This window comes from Amblyomma mixtum, chromosome 3 (genome assembly GCF_055824585.1).
Source record: "Amblyomma mixtum isolate Tamu chromosome 3, ASM5582458v1, whole genome shotgun sequence".
Classification (NCBI taxonomy): domain Eukaryota; kingdom Metazoa; phylum Arthropoda; class Arachnida; order Ixodida; family Ixodidae; genus Amblyomma; species Amblyomma mixtum.
In genome coordinates this window covers 175,387,034-175,402,827 of record NC_143014.1, presented here as the reverse complement: position 1 = coordinate 175,402,827, position 15,794 = coordinate 175,387,034, and the positions used below count along the sequence as shown (strand labels likewise).

The 15,794-nt window shown below is 47.6% G+C and overlaps 1 protein-coding gene across 3 annotated transcripts in view; it reads left to right on the top strand.

Moving 5' to 3' along the window:
• alpha-Spec (alpha spectrin) overlaps window positions 1-3,209 on the top strand; it is a 79,202-nt gene extending 75,993 nt beyond the window's left edge. For all 3 annotated transcript variants that reach the window (XM_089581996.1, XM_089581994.1, XM_089581995.1), the window contains 2 exons: window positions 1,860-2,154; window positions 2,614-3,209. In XM_089581996.1, coding sequence (XP_089438122.1) covers window positions 1,860-2,154; window positions 2,614-2,742 — 424 coding nt within the window. In that variant the 3' untranslated portion in view covers window positions 2,743-3,209. The remainder of the gene's footprint in view (window positions 1-1,859; window positions 2,155-2,613) is intronic.
• The last annotated feature ends 12,585 nt before the right edge of the window (window positions 3,210-15,794 follow it).

Sequence of the window (15,794 nt, the reverse complement as noted above, 5' to 3'; positions counted from 1 at the left end):
TCACGCACTGTCACATTTGGGTTGCCTGGATTTTGCATGGTACAGCCCTTAAAGGACCCTTAAAGGAATCCCCATGCCTTGCTTCTCCATTTCAATCGCTTGCTGTCCTTCATCGCTTACCATGCACGTTCATCTGAACACCACAGTTTTTCTTTCCTGATTTTGAGAGTGCAGCCATTATGTGAAGGTGACCCTTCTTCAGTGCTTCTAAACAATGGTAATAGCAGTCACCATCAGGTCTGTCCATTGCTATCACATGAACGACAGGAAAGCAATATAAGCTTTCAAATACCCCTGCCACACGACAAATTTAATGTCACCCTTGTTGAACTGTATTTGTTCGACTTAATGTCATTTTTTTCTGCACGCTGCTACACCTCCAAAACTAATGCTATTTGCAAATGATGGCGATGGTGACAGTGTACTCCATACATAGTTTCTTAAATTTACCTCATACAGTGAATATTTCTCACCTATATAATTACGAAGGGATGAGAATGCGAAAAATAAAAGTGAATACAACCGTTCAGAGCAAGCTATCGCGTCGAAAAATGCAACGGCGATGCAGTATTTGGTCCGAAACGAGCGGGCAGGGCGCCTTCATGTTGTCAACCACACAAGGCTCCTAGTGAGAGAGTTTTATTTTTTCCAATGCTGTTTAGCATTTTTATGTATATAGATGAACGACCACACAATTATACAGACACAGAAATATTAAAATGCTTATGACGCTTTTGTAATTTATTTTCTGCGTATATTCTCACCTAGTCTCTGGTGTCGTTTTCATCGAATGACATATCTTCTCTTGTGGGAGCAAACTAATGTCATTTTGAACAAATGTCATTCGGTGGGAATGACATTAAATTTGCTCTGTGGCAGGGGTTAAGAAGCGTATTATGAAAGAATCAAATGAAAAACTACTCTTTCTTCCTTTGGTTCAGCTGTAAGCACATGGTTAGCCATGTTGTCTTGGGCAACATTGTTATGTGGGAAAGCGCTCTTGTGGAATTTTGAATATTCCTTACTGTTTGATTTTTTTCTTTCATTTTTTGGGTTGTAAGTTGGTGTGAGGCAAGCAGGGTACCAAGAGGAGGTACCCGCTTGGTACTGTGCTCTGTGGGAAAGGGATGAGGGATATAAAGTGATAGGGAAAGCCGTTAAAAATTGGGGAAGTGGCCCTTACGCTAGTGCAGTTCTTAGTCGAGCATTGTATACTGTATGTTGTGCCTAGGTGACCTATGTACCGCCACTGAAAATAAAATGCGCATTAGCTGTTTTTCTTGTGTAAAAGATTAGAAGGGCATGTCCTCTTTACAAACTTGCTTATGAAAAAAGGGGGAAAAATTATGCATGGTCAGCCTGTGCTTTACTGCTGCTACCTTGGGCGTGCTCCTGTTGCTTCCAGCTCTGGAGCTGAGGAGAGAGGGAAACCCTTGGAGATGCACTGTACTTGTGTGACACGCATTTCAAAGGTTTCATGGTTCCACTGAAATCAGGCTTAAACAGACGGCTTGGTAATGAATTCTGTAGCATGATCTCAAGTGTCAAAAGAAGCGCAGACTTAAGCTGTGCAGCATGACTGCAGCATTTTTTTTTGTTGTAATTCCATATCGTCTTGGTGGTGTTTCAAGAGAGGGTTATTGCACTTGACAAAGGAAGGCCTTTCATTATAAAACACTTTTCATCTTGTGATAAACAGCTTGAATGCTAGGCTGCTATTGTACTGTCCGTGCTTCTGCTGCGCATGTAAGATATCTGAATGCTCTGCTGTGTTCTTTTGCTCCTGTAATGCTCCAAATGCTCCAAGATGGGTAGCTGCAGTCAGGTTGAGGATTTCAGTCAGAACTGTATATGTGCAGGCACTTCGACAAGGACAAGAGTGGCAGGCTGAACCACGTGGAGTTCAAGTCCTGTCTGCGGGCATTGGGTTATGACCTGCCTATGGTGGAAGAGGGTCAGCCGGACCCAGAGTTCGAGGCCATCCTGGATCAGGTGGATCCCAACAGGGATGGCCAAGTCTCGCTCCAGGAGTACATGGCATTCATGATCTCGCGTGAGACTGAGAATGTACGGTCCTCTGAGGAGATAGAGAATGCCTTCCGCGCCATCACCTCCGGCGAGCGGCCGTATGTCACTGCCGACGAGCTCTATGCGGTGAGTTCTAGAGAGAACCATTTTTACTGTTTCAGTTAGCATAGTCATTTTCCGCATGATAATGTTAGACGTCCCCTTGCTAACAGTCTAATCTAATAGCCTCTGTGTGCAAAGCTTGTTGTTGTTCATAATAGATTATAGTACAGCAAGACAGTGCTAGTTGTCTTCTTGTCATTTGGCTTAGTTTCTTTTTTGCTGTCTTGAACTGCTCCCGTTTGGTGTCAAAGCTCTTAAAATGCTGTTTTCTTTAAATGAATGAGAAAATGACTGTCCTCGTTTTCTGCTCTAATTTCTGTAACTCTATACATTTAGTTAATACATCATGTGCTTGTGAAAGGGATAAATTTTAACTCTGGATAAGGACGGAAAACAAAATTATGCTTTTTGTGGTGTTCCTAAGTTGTAAGTGACGCATGTGCTGTGCACTGAGCTATTCTTTTTTTCCTTTTGTATTTGCAGAACCTTACCAAGGACATGGCAGACTACTGCGTGTCCCGTATGAAGCCCTATGTGGATCCAAAGAGTGGACGATCCATTTCTGGCGCCTACGACTATATCGAGTTTACCCGCACTTTGTTCCAGAACTAAGCACTGCCTTTTATGTGTTTCCCATGTTTGTCTTTAGATGGAGCTGTGCTTCTGATTATGCTAGCAACAAGCTCTGGCCTAGAGTACAGAAGACAAAATAATACCTGCCTCAACTGCCTTTTTAAAGACTGTTCCACAAAAAGTTCATTCAGTACTTTTTATTTCTTGTTCTGTTGTGTCATTCTTATTTCTCGACAGGGTTCACCTGGAGTCATTTTTTTGTGTATCCTTTCAAAGCAGCTTTTTCACTAGTGTAGCCTCAGGCAGTAGGTGGACTGCATATATTTGTTTTTAGTTGCATAGGTGGGGACATTGCTTTTATTTTACCTTTTTAAAGCTTTTACTTTTATGCCGCATTTCGGAAAGTGGTGACATGCTTGTGGCTCTGGCAGCTATCAGAAGTAGCATTATCTGTTGGTATTTATGTGTAACAGGCCTTTAATAAAGCAAGCTATGTTTTATTGGAAGATTATTGTCTTTCTACTTTTTTTAAAAGACTCTGTGGCTGCCTCTGTCACATAGTAGTATAAAGTTGAAGTACAGTCTGCAATTCCTTCAGCTATGTGTTAGTTTAATTAAGTTGCTGGCTTGTGTAAACTTGGTGGCAGTAGTAAAATCTGTAGGTGACCTTCTCTGCAGCTATGCATGGCAGTTCTGCTAGTGTAACTTAATGTCTCATTTGAGGAAAGAACTGTTAATGTTATAAAAAGTCTTTCAAGAGGTGTGTGAAGGTTAGTCTGATTTGTTATGAGCAGTTATTTCATTTATAATATGCTGTTTGCGTTTATAAAATACTGCGCAACTAGTGCCAGGAACGGTCTCGTTCCTGGGCACTAGTGTTCTTAAAGCCATATTCTTTCTGGACAACCTTGCTCATGGCACCAACTCTATTTTTCATGGTCAGTAGAAGTGTTCCGGGCACTTTTATGCTGAATTTAGGTCTTTTGTCAATGATCTTTCATGGTGTTCTTTGTGAACTTGAAAGGGACCAAAGCGTCAGGAATGGCCTAATTATGCAAATTCGTATTAACGAGAGTCCACCATATTGCACCTTCAGACCAAATCTGGCTGCTGTGGATTGAATCATTGTCAAGTGTCAAATAGAACAGAGTGGGTCAGATTCTGCTGGTGTTAGGTGTAATACGGTTGTCTTCGCCTGTTGTCAAAATGAGTATACCTCTTGTATGGTTTACGACGGAGTGTGGAAGAAGCCTCCGGACCTTCCAGTCTCTTCCGTACGTGGAGGGAAAAAATTGAACTGAGTAGTGTCCAGTGCAAATGCAAATTTTGAATCTTAGTCTTAAAATGAATGAGGAAGTGGTCACCGAGAGATGGAATTTGGTGGGTTTCATCGGCTAGGGCTGAGCCCTGGCGGACAGGTGGGCCCAATTTCGGCATGCCCGACGAGAAGGAGAAAGAAAGGCTGACATCACGCTCGTGCCCGAGTTTGTCTCGTTAAATTTCACTGTTATAGCTGTTGGCACGCCCTTCCTCTGGAATGCGTGGCCGCTGTCCGTATTGCAAAGAGGGGCGTGGGTTGCACGCGATGGCCACCATGGGCGTGCTAGTGTCGTCACGCGTACTGTGCATCGATGCGCACAACCACTGACAGTGATGTAACGGCCAAATAAATAGCGCATGTGGCGCAGAACGCTCGCACGGGCGCTACACAACGCCGCTGTATAACGTTGCGATCGAGAGGAAACGCCTAGCCTGTGAGGACCTGGAGTTTTGTCTATCAGAGCCGGCGAGGGCACGTTACAGAAGTTGGGTACACTCGTCGACGCTAAGTAGACCCCCAGAGTTGGTGCCATGCGAGCGTACGATGCTTGCGAACAGCGCGAATGCGAAGAGTCGGTTGCAGTGACTGCTTTCACATCTGCAGCAGCTGAAGCCAACGGTGACGGTTCGGTGCAAATTAGTTCACTCGCGCCGGCGGTAAGGGTAAATTTTTCGACAGCGGGGTCGAGTTTACGGCGCCTTTGCGTTCGCTCTAACAGAGTTGTGCGGCCGCGGTTGTTCGTTATATCTGAAACGCAGACCATTGCAATAATATATATTCTGACAGTAGCTGCACCCTCGTTCGTTATAACTGTGGCCGTTGTAAGTGGGCTCGACTGTATTAGTGCTAGCGCACTAAATCTGCTTGCTTGCTTTGGATTCATGCAGTTCCTATATATTCTAGTACGGGGGGTATCTCAGATCCCTTGCCAAAATTGGTGGGGGGTCTGAGACCTCCCCCCCCCCCCCCCCCCTGACTTTAAGCACTCTCATCGAAGAAGGATGGCCTTGAAGTGTTACTAAGGCGAGGCATGAAAACAGCCGAGGGATGCAGAAAGTGACTGCAAGCTCTAAGGAGTTCCGCGAACTACCGAGAGACAGCAGTGCGGAGGCGGCTCAGTCGCAGTGGGCACACGGCTGCCCCCCTGCGCAAGGAGAGCGTGTAAGCAATAGTCTGAGCGTCAGCAAGCACATGGAAAGAACACAGTGCCTGCAGCTGAGGCTAGCCTCTCTCATTGCTTCGTGGTGTGGCGATCAGAAAGCAGGTCTGCAAGCGCAGCCTTTTCATGTTTCATCAGCTGCTTACTCCTCACAGGCGGTTCGTGCTTGCTGGTCTCGCAAGTATTCCGTGCTTTGAGAGCTGCGAGGTATATTGTCGCCTTCCAACAGGCTGCCGGGCACAAGACCAAAACTTCATGCCTGGCATTAGGACTACTATACACTAGTATACCGTATACGCATACTTTGATAACAGGGAAGAGGAGCAAATATCCTCATCCGCCAGAGCACAAAGATGCGCTTCTCGCTTCGCAAAGAGAGAGGTTATCTATGACCAAGCATGGGAGAGCTATTCTAAACTGGGTTGGATTGAATACAAGGTTTGACACAGAGAGGATAGGATCGTACCTAAGAGTGTCTCAAAAATTCTAAAAATCCAACCAATCCCCGAAAACAGCCGAACAAGGCGAGATCCCCAGGTGGTCGAAATTATTCCGGAGCCCTTCACTACGGCACTTCTTTCTTCCCTTCTTTCACTTCTTTATCCCTTCCCTTAGGGCGCGGTTCAGGTGTCTACCGAGATGTGACAGATTCTGCGCCATTTCCTTTCCTAAAACAAACATTATTATTATCAAAGAATGGCAGGGAGAGCCAAGGCGCTATACTCGAACGTGACTGAAATAAAAAAAAAGGAGCTGTTTGCAGTGACTCGGAAAAACACCTTGATTGAGATGCCTTTTCCTGTAGGCATAGTCAATCAACAGTGCCGTATGCGCAGCCACGGTGCCCGCAAGGAGACGCGGAAGACGCAATTCCTTTAGCGATCGCATGCACGAAGGCTGAAATTATCTTTAGCGATTCAGAAACTGCGATCAAAAATTTCGCAAAAGGGAAAATATGTGCTACTGCATATCGAATCCTCAAAAGGAGCGGAACGAGACCACTCAGCCAGATTGAAATCATGGGTGCCAGCGCATTCCTCCCACCGGGCTGAAGCGCGCTTCCCACAACTATGCCCGATGATTTCTCGGCCGGGTAGTGGTCGATCCGGACCTCAGACCGGCGAAGGTCCGCATAGTGACATACGAGATTACGATGCACTATAGAAGCCATAGGAGGTACTACCTACCCCCGGACAAACCTCTAAACAAACAGGTAACATGGAGCCAACTCCAGACAAACACACGTATACTCTCCGACATGCCAGCTATGCTCTAATTCAAAAGGGGATATTACTCCTAGCTTTCTCTCCCTTTCTCATTATGCCCAATGGCAGAAAAAAAAATTACACATACAATATATGATTGCTCTGAGAACAGATGTCCGGAGGGACTCAGACTTTGCAGAGTGGGAGACTGCGGTGACCAGCTGGGTCCCTCTTCGTAAGATTCATGTAGGTGCGTGCAAGGCAGGCTTGGGAAGATCAGCATGGCCGTGCTTAACTCAAAAGTGTTCCGTGCTGCGTGCTTTAGAGGTCGCAACGCGCCACTCACGGAGTTTCACCGCCAGGAATAAAGCACTCTTTAAAGGGAGACTGAAGCACTTTTTTTGAAAATCGGGCTGGCAGCGGCATCCTATAGTTTTTCAAGCTGTATACTGGAATATCGCATCCAAATAAGGCAAAACCAAGCGCGAATTGCCTTTTTTAGCCGAAATATGCGGCCTGTGCCGCGGGGCACGCCGCGCGGCGCGCCGCTGCCCGTGATTGGTCGAGAGGTCGTGACGTCACTTTGAGGACTGGAGAAGCTGCCGATGCGGATCCGGCGCTGCGTTGAGTGCAGATCGCCGCTTTCCGTGGCGTTGTAAAAGCGAATACGGCGACTATTTTTTTTTTACTGACCTCCGAAGAAAAGGATACTACAGTTTGCTCATTCCACGTATCGCCTGAAACCAAAAAAGACAAGCAAAAAATTCTAGGCCTAGCACAAGCATACGCCAGCGTCAAAGACGCGATGCCGACCATGCGTAAAAGGTGCCAGCACAACCTCGGCTCGTATTCTCGGAAAGGAAGGGGTGCGAACAATACTCAAGTCAATTACCACCACCGGACGCCTCCTGGCTCACCCGGAAGAGCGTCATCCTAAAGAAAATGCCCAAAGCACTGTGTACAAAAAATCCTGTTCTCACTACCCGGCGTTGCAGGTTGGGGCAAGAAAGTATTTCAAGGAAACGATGAAGGAGAACAAAGTTCGTGTCAAAATTAGCGAAGCGCAGTGGCCAAGCACTGCGAGGCATGTGACCACAAGATAGTGACGCAATCATTGTGCGCTGGAAACCAAGCCAAATACGCGCACAAGGCTGCTGCTTCACTCGTGGCGCGTTCAGCAGATGCCAGAAAATATTAATCGCTGCCTCGGAAACGTTCGCCCTTCCTAGATTTGCACTTTAGGTTCAGTGAAGTAGTTGCCAACTATATGCGTGTTTAAAAGCCAAGCTAGCTGCAACTCGCCCGCTGCCACAACTTGATGAAGAAACCGAGTAAGGTTGCGGTGTTTTTTTGCAAAAACTCGGTTGGCATTCATTTCTCTCATAAATTCGCATCCGAAATCAACGTCGAACGCATTCATTTTAATTGCCTAGCTACGATTAAACGAGATGCCGCATATGAAGAGCTTCGATGCTTGCTTGCTTTGCTTTATTATGCTTTGCTCTGCTTGCTTGCTTGCTTGGACACGTCGAATCGAGTATAAAATCACTAACCGAGCCTTGCTGAGCACGTCTCAGGTGGTCTGGCCGCACCTAAGCTGAGGAGAGCGACACATGCTTGAGCCCCTGTAAGGTTTCTTCAGGGGCTAAGTGAGCCTGTTTCTACTTTTAAAAGAGGCGCTTGTTCGGAATGGTGACACGCCTGTCATGCGGGAGAAAATCGAAAGAACTGTGTCATGGTTCAGCCGCACCTTTTCGACAGAAATCTCCAGAGGTCACATTAGGGACAAGATCTGCATGTAGCCGCTCTTACGAAAGTGCTTCGAGCAGAGTAGGCTTGCTTTGGTCAGCTTTAATTCTTCGTCACAGCAGCGAGCGCTTGCGCTGCGAGCTTTTGATCTTGCTAAAAACAGTGGAAGACGGCACAGTCTCGGCCGTATTTGTTCATGGACACGAACGCAGAGTACTACCTCGTGTTGATTCTGATTCTCAAGGTCGGTTGACACGCTTTGTACGTCACAACGAACGCAGCACGAGAAACAACGCGCGCTGAAAGCTCGCTCGGGTGCGCCGAAGTATCCCCGGCTCTTCAACGTGACGTCACGTTGGCCGCCATGGACGAGGTTTCCCTCTCCGCTGTTCTCCTCTCCTACGCTCGCGCGGGGCGCGGGAGATTTGAACATCGCGTTTTTAATTGGTGATTGCGCCACTGTTTTAGCCAAAATCGAAAAAATAATTTCACAGACGTGATCAGCAATGACACTACTTCAAAACCCTAAAAAATTAGCTGATTCGAAAACCGCCTCAGTATCCCTTTAAGGAGGCGAAGAAGAAAGGGCGCAAGATGTCCCGTAACAATTTTATTTTTGTGATAATTTTTTTTCATTGGAACAGCATAGTCATTTCATTCATTGTGATTTAAGTGCGCATGATATTCGCCTTTACTAAGCGTTCATTGTCCCGGAATTCCCACGGGTCTGACGGCGTCCTCCGGTGCCCATCGAATCTCCAAAGTGTTCGGGAGTGAATGGACGCGGGCATCGGTCGCCAGTAGCGCCGCGCTGTCACGCGTAACAACGGCGGCGCAGAATTCTCGTACCGGCGGGAAAAGCTGACCTTGCTGGTAAGGTCAGCTTTCCCCGCCGGCTCGAAAAGGTCGACCATCATCGCCCGGGGGCGTTCAGAAGTCGAGGGCGGTTTCTGTCGTCCGCAATCCCAGGGCGGTAATTTACTGGAGAAGCCGGCCGACGGACACGGTCGCATGCCTTCCACTGTGCCGCCTCAGGGGCACGTGGCAGCACGCGACAGATGCCGTCGGTGGTCTTCGGTAGGGTGCATCGATGGCCAATGAGCGGGCATACAGTACGCCGGAGCTTGTTCCGGTTCCATTCTTGCGTCAAGTATTTCGCACCAGTACAGGTAGACCTAACCAGACAGGCAAATCCGTAAATTTGCACATAAGAACGAATTGTGTGATTTATTATAATACAAATAATAATGTATTGTAAAGAGGCATGTCGGCACAACCGCGGCCGTGCTAGGGGTCTTCGCATTCAGGCAGGTAGCCTTAAACATGACCACGGCCATGAGTTGCTTGCTCCGAACTCCAGCGCAGCGACCAAACCGCCGGCTCGGGGTCGTTTTTTCTCAGAAAAGGCGTGCAATATTTCGGAACTCTAGTTCCGGGGCCCATTTTCCCGAGGGCCGGCTAGGCGGCGGTGGATACCTTGGTTCAGATCTTCCTCACTGCTGCGATGGCCTTCTTACGAGCGGTCGCGCCTCGATCTCGCAGTGTCGAGTTGACTAAATTCGTGAGCACAGAGTTCTCGGGGCTTTCTTCTCCGGTGTTCCCGCGCTCACCATTCTGACATCTTTCTAAGCGTTCCTTTTCGGATCGTGTGCAGGGAGGCGAGTAGATCGCTGCGTCACCGGGGCGACCCATAAAGGCAGTGGTCGCCTAGGTGGTGTTCCTCACTGCGCTGGCAGACGTAGCGGCGTTCCCAGTCCCTGCATTCGGCTGACTGACTTTGTGCTTCTTTATCATCCTTACGACGCCGGATCTCAGGCAACGCTTCGCCAGTATCGAAAGTCCCAGAGGAACCTTGGTCTTGATCTTCATCACGGCTGCGATGGGCTTCTTACGAGCGGTCGCGCCTCGGTCTCGCAGTGTCGAGTTGACTAAATTCGTGAGCACAGAGATCTCGGGGCTTTCTTCTCCGGTGTTCCCGCGCTCACCCTTCTGGCGTCTCTCGAAGCGTTCCTTTGGGGATCGTGTGCAGGGAGGCGAGTAGGTCGCTGCGCCACCGGGGCGACCCATAGCAGCGGTGGTCGCATTGCTGGTGGTGGTCCCCACGGCGCCGTCAGATGTAGCGGCGTTCCCAGTCCCTGCATTCCGCTGCCGGATCTTATGCTTCTTTATCACATTTACGACGCCGGATGTCGGGCAGCGCTTCGCCAATATCGAAAGCCCCAGAGGAACCTTGGTGTTGATCTTCCTCACCGCTGCGATGGGCTGCTTACCAGCGGTTGCGCCTCGGTCTCGCAGTGTCAAATTGACTAAATCCGTGAGGACAGAGGTCTCGGGGCTTTCTTCACTGGTGTTTGCATTCTCACCCTTCTGGCGTCGTTCGAAGCGTTCCTTCTGGGATCGTGTGCAGGGAGGTGAGTAGGTCGCTTCGTTACCGGGGTGACCCATAGCAGCGGTGGTCGCCTTGTTGATGGTCTTCACGGCGTTCGGATAGGTAGCGGCGTTCCCAGTCCCGGCATTCCGCTGGCGGATCTTATGCTTCTTTATCATATTTACGACGACGGATGTCGGGCAGCGCTTCGCCAATATCGAAAGCCCCAGAGGAACCTTGGTGTTGATCTTCCTCACCGCTGCGATGGGCTGCTTACCAGCGGTTGTGCCTCGGTCTCGCAGCATCAAAATGACTAAATCCGTGAGGACAGAGGTCTCGGGGCTTTCTTCACTGGTGTTTGCATTCTCACCCTTCTGGCGTCGTTCGAAGCGTTCCTTCTGGGATCGTGTGCAGGGAGGTGAGTAGGTCGCTTCGTTACCGGGGTGACCCATAGCAGCGGTGGTCGCCTTGTTGATGGTCTTCACGGCGTTCAGATAGGTAGCGGCGTTCCCAGTCCCTGCATTTCGCTGCCAGATCTTATGCTTCTTTATCATATTTACGACGCCGGATGTCGGGCAGCGCTCCGCCACTATCGAAAGCCCCAGAGGAACCTTGGTCTTGACCTTCCTCACGGCTGCGATGGGCTCCTTCCGAGCAGTCGCGCCTCGGAATCGCAGTGTCAAGTTGACTAAATCCGTGAGCACAGATGACTCGGGGCTTTCTTCTCCGGCGTTTGCGCGCTCGCCATGGTGTAAGCTCTCGGAACGTTCCTTACGGTTCCTGGTGCAGGCAGGTGAACGTGCCGTTGCGTCGACGGGGCAAGCCATTGCCGCGGCGGTCGCTTTGCTGGCGGTCGTCGCTGCGCTGGCATGCATGGTGGCTTTCCCGGTTCGCATCAGGGTATTCACCTCCCGGCTGCGGTTATCCTTGGTCATCTTTAAGGCTCCAAGCGTGAAGAATCGCTTCATTATTACCGAAAGCTTCGGCTGAACAGCTCGCGAACGTGCTTCGGGTCTCGCGCTATGCGCTGGCGGCGCATTGTTGTTGTTGTTGTTGGTTGGTTGGCCTCAAGTAGAATGGCACATACCCACTACGGGGGAGTGAGTATGTTGTTGTCCTCTAGATAATGGCGCGTACCCACTGCGGGGGATTGGCCAAGACACAGGCGGCAATTGATAGGTGCACAAAATGTAAAACAAGAAAATAATGGTGGGGAAAAATAATTATGATAATAATAGCAATTAGGAAATAAATGAAAGGATCTCAGATGTGTAATTGAAATAGGCTAAACAAATGCTGTGAGATCGGTGACTGAAATAGAGAACGGGGCTAAATATTCCACGTTTCAAAAAGCTTTCATTCCAGAGGAATATCCGTGCATCCGCGCATCCAGTCTTCCTCTTTACCACTCTTTTGCAGCGCAGGGAAGCAGCGAACCTCTTACTATTACTACTGACACCTCTATTTCTGTCGTAGAAGAAACTGGAGTTGGCACTTAAGCTCTGCCTTAAGGGTATGACGCGATGTCATTAATGGGTCCCTTAAGGCGCTGTATAGGGCCCTCTTTGCGTATCGCTTCTCAGATACAGATAGTGTTCTTTTTTCACCATCAGGTAACGCTTAACATACTCAACGGCATAGGATTAAACATCCCTCCCGCGCAGGTACCCCTTCTCTGCAGAATAGATCCTGCATATATGCTCACATATGCGGAATTGGTCATTCTCTACATTCATGGATCCCCGGGAGTCCTCCTACCACTCCCCTGGTGCAGTGGTTAATCTATGCGCCACTGTCTGGGCAGCTGTTTCAAGCACAATTACCGGTGGGGCTTGTGAGACCGAGGTTTCTCTTTCCGAGCAACCTCACGCGACCAATGATTAATTCAACTCCTACCTGCCACATTTAGCAGGTTTTCAAGACTTCGCACGGTCACGTGGCCTAGGTGGCAGGTGGGCCACCTCCTTTTTCGCTCATAACGCCCAGGACGCCGGATTTCTGCCGAACGGGAGCCTTAATGCTATGCCCTTAGTAGTGTGTTACCCTATGGCGAGCCACCGCGGTGGCTCAGTGGTTATGGCGCTCGGGTGGTGACCCGAAAGATGCGTGTTCGATCCCGGCCGGGGCGGTCAAATTTCGATGGAGGTGAAATTCTAGAGGCCCGTGTACTGTGTGATGTCAGGGCTTGTTAAAGAACCCCAGGAGGTCGAAATTTTCTTGAACCCTCCACTACGGCGTTCCTCATGTCTTGAGTCGCTTCTGTACCTTAAACCCCCATAAGCCATAAACCGACACTAAAGGCAAGAAATAAGCTGTCACGAGCAGCAACCTGAGAGAGCCTTTCTTTGTAAATTACGCATTGAAGTAAAACACGAGGAAAATATTCGTTCAGAGCAACACGGTGCAGAAAAAAAGAAACAGTGTGCTCATCACAAGCGCTTTTGAAGTAGCCATTCGTGAAGTGCTCATATCGCGTTACCTTTTACAGTGACTCTACCCTGACGTGAAAAGTCTCTGGCGTTCTTGACGTGTGCAGCTTATTTAGGTACGCAGATGAACCGGTTAGTAGAGGTAGTTGCTAGTCTAGTTGGTATAGTAAACAACGCAAAGGCACAAGGCCAAAAAAAACAAAAGGAGAGGAAGGACGGCAAGGAAGACGAACACGTATTCCTGTGTTCGTCTTCCTTCCTGTGTTTGTGCCATTCAGCCCGAGGACATCATCATCATCATCATCATAGTCTTCCTTCCCGTCCTTCTTCTCACTTTCTTTCTTTGTCCTTGTGCCTTTGCGCTGTTTACTATGAACTTCATTCGTGAACCGGTTAGCACGCAACGTGCGCACAGATAGTCTGCCCCATAGATTCCGTATTTTATTTTGTGACGCTCGGTTACATATTCGCCTCTCTCAGCTTAAACCTTGGTAGGAAATTCAAACACGTAAAATATAGTTTATTGGTGAGCTATAGTTAATGCGGATTTAAATTTTAATTCTTCTGAATCATAAGTTTACAAGGTATATTTGATGCTTTCACGTATTCGATCTGTAGGTGAAACCGGTAATTGAAAACTGTGGATACTATAAAAAAAAGGTGCTGTCGGAGTAATAGGTGAGATAGAATGGGTCTACAAGTAGTGTACATTAATTTAGTGTAAAACGCATCGGTATGTACTCGCTCCTGACGCAGTTATACAGGGTGTCCCAGGTAATTTACTCCATGATTAAAAAAAAAAAACCTAAGCGTTCTTTAGGACTGAAATCACGTGCATATTGTTAGGGTTTACCTATTGTTACAGCACCATTTTTTCGCTCTACCTATTTCAATAATTAGTCGAAATAAATATATTAACTTTTTAAATATAGCTTGAAACTTTCAGGCGTCAATAGAAAATTTGCGAAACTCTACAAATATTGTCCAACACAGGCACTTCGAACGAGATAGACTAAGCATGGCCGTTTTTACGCGGGAAAAACGAAAGCCCGAGGAGTTTAAAAAATATCACGTGACAGCGCGCTCCGTGCGCCCGAATGCGCCGCAATTACAGGGCTCTTATCCGTGCTTCGTAAAAAACATCGCTCGCTTCGTGCCCTTCTTGCTTCACGTAGCGGTTGGTTCCAAGATAAGCGCCATAAAAGAGCATAAAATATGCTGTACGGAATTTCGAATCCTCAAAAGGAGGAGCGGAACCAGACCACTCAGCCAGGTTGAAATCATGGGTGCCTGCGCACTACTCACTCCGGGAGATTAGGCCGCCCACAGCGCCAATAATTTATCACCCAAGCAATGGTCGGCCCGGACCTCAGATTGGCGAAGGACCGCAGAGTTACATACGAGATGACGATGCACTATAGAAGCCGTAGGAGGTACTACGCACCTCCGGACAAAACTCTAAACAAACACGAACAGGTAAGCCAACTCCAGACACATGTGTACTCTCCGACATGCCAGCTATGCTCTAGTTCAAGAAGAGATATTACTCCTTCTTTAGAACTTTCTCTGCCTTTCTAATTATGCCAAATGGCAAACATATCAAATAAAAAAAAGATATTACACACACAAAACTGAGTAGACACTTCGGCATCTAAAGTATTGAGAGGCCCAAGCCGAGAACACTATGCCGTGATAACTCCCGGCGGAGGTGTCGTCACACCGTTCCCGTGGCTATATCGATAACCAAACTGTACATATTTCTGGGATACTAAGTGTTAATTACGTTTAACTACACACTTCTCCCTCTAATTCAACACAAATCCGACGTTTTCCGACCATTCTGTGACAATTTTCACTATGCTGTGACGACTTCTGGTGGATGTGACGCCACATCATTCCTGCGGCTATATCGACGTCCACGCTATTTCGACGCAATTTCGGCATTTCTGCTTATAAGTTATTAACTAATTAACCTAGAGACATCAAACTTCGCTTTCGGGTTCATGTTTTCCGCCTCCATCTGAAGCAACAATTGTTTTTCTTCTATCTTTTTTAGCTCGCGAGTTAAATGCGTGTGGCACGGTTTGTTTACGGACAGCAGTATTGGCCATTAAATGCTTTCGTCTTAATATACAATACCCTGTGAACCCATGTCCGGGCGCAATCAGACTTTGCAGAGTGGGAGGCTGCGGTGATCAGCTCGGGCCCTCTAACTCACATCCGGTGTATTTCCAGAGCAACTAAAGACTGCTAAAGTGACAGTACAAAAGTGAAGAAAAAGATAACTTAGGAAATTATAGGCCAATATCAATATTACCAATATTTTCAAAACCACTCGAGAAAATCATCTTTATAAGACTCACTGGTTTCTTTGATGCTAAATCTGTTATTACATCATCGCAATATGGCTTCCGGACAGGTAGATCTACTGAGACAGCTCTACTTCACCAAAAAGAATTAATTTTAGATAATATTGAAAGGAAGCAACTAACACTAGGACTATTTGTGGATTTCTCCAAGGCGTTTGACAGAATCAATCATAATATCCTACTAGAGAAACTGTCTTGCTATGGTGTTCGTGGTATTTCTTTTAATTTGGTTCAAAGTTACTTGACAAATCGACGTCAATGAATATGTATAGGAAATGAAATGTCCTCATTACAAAAAAATAAGCATGGCGTACCTCAGGGGAGTATTCTCGGCCCACTGTTTTTCAATGCTTACATCAATGACCTTGTATCTCTAGATAGCACCATAAATTATGTTATATACGCCGACTACACCAGTACATTTTTTACAGGAAGCAATGCAAATGACCTTGTCAAATCCGCCAACCTATTCTTGGACAAACTATGTAAAT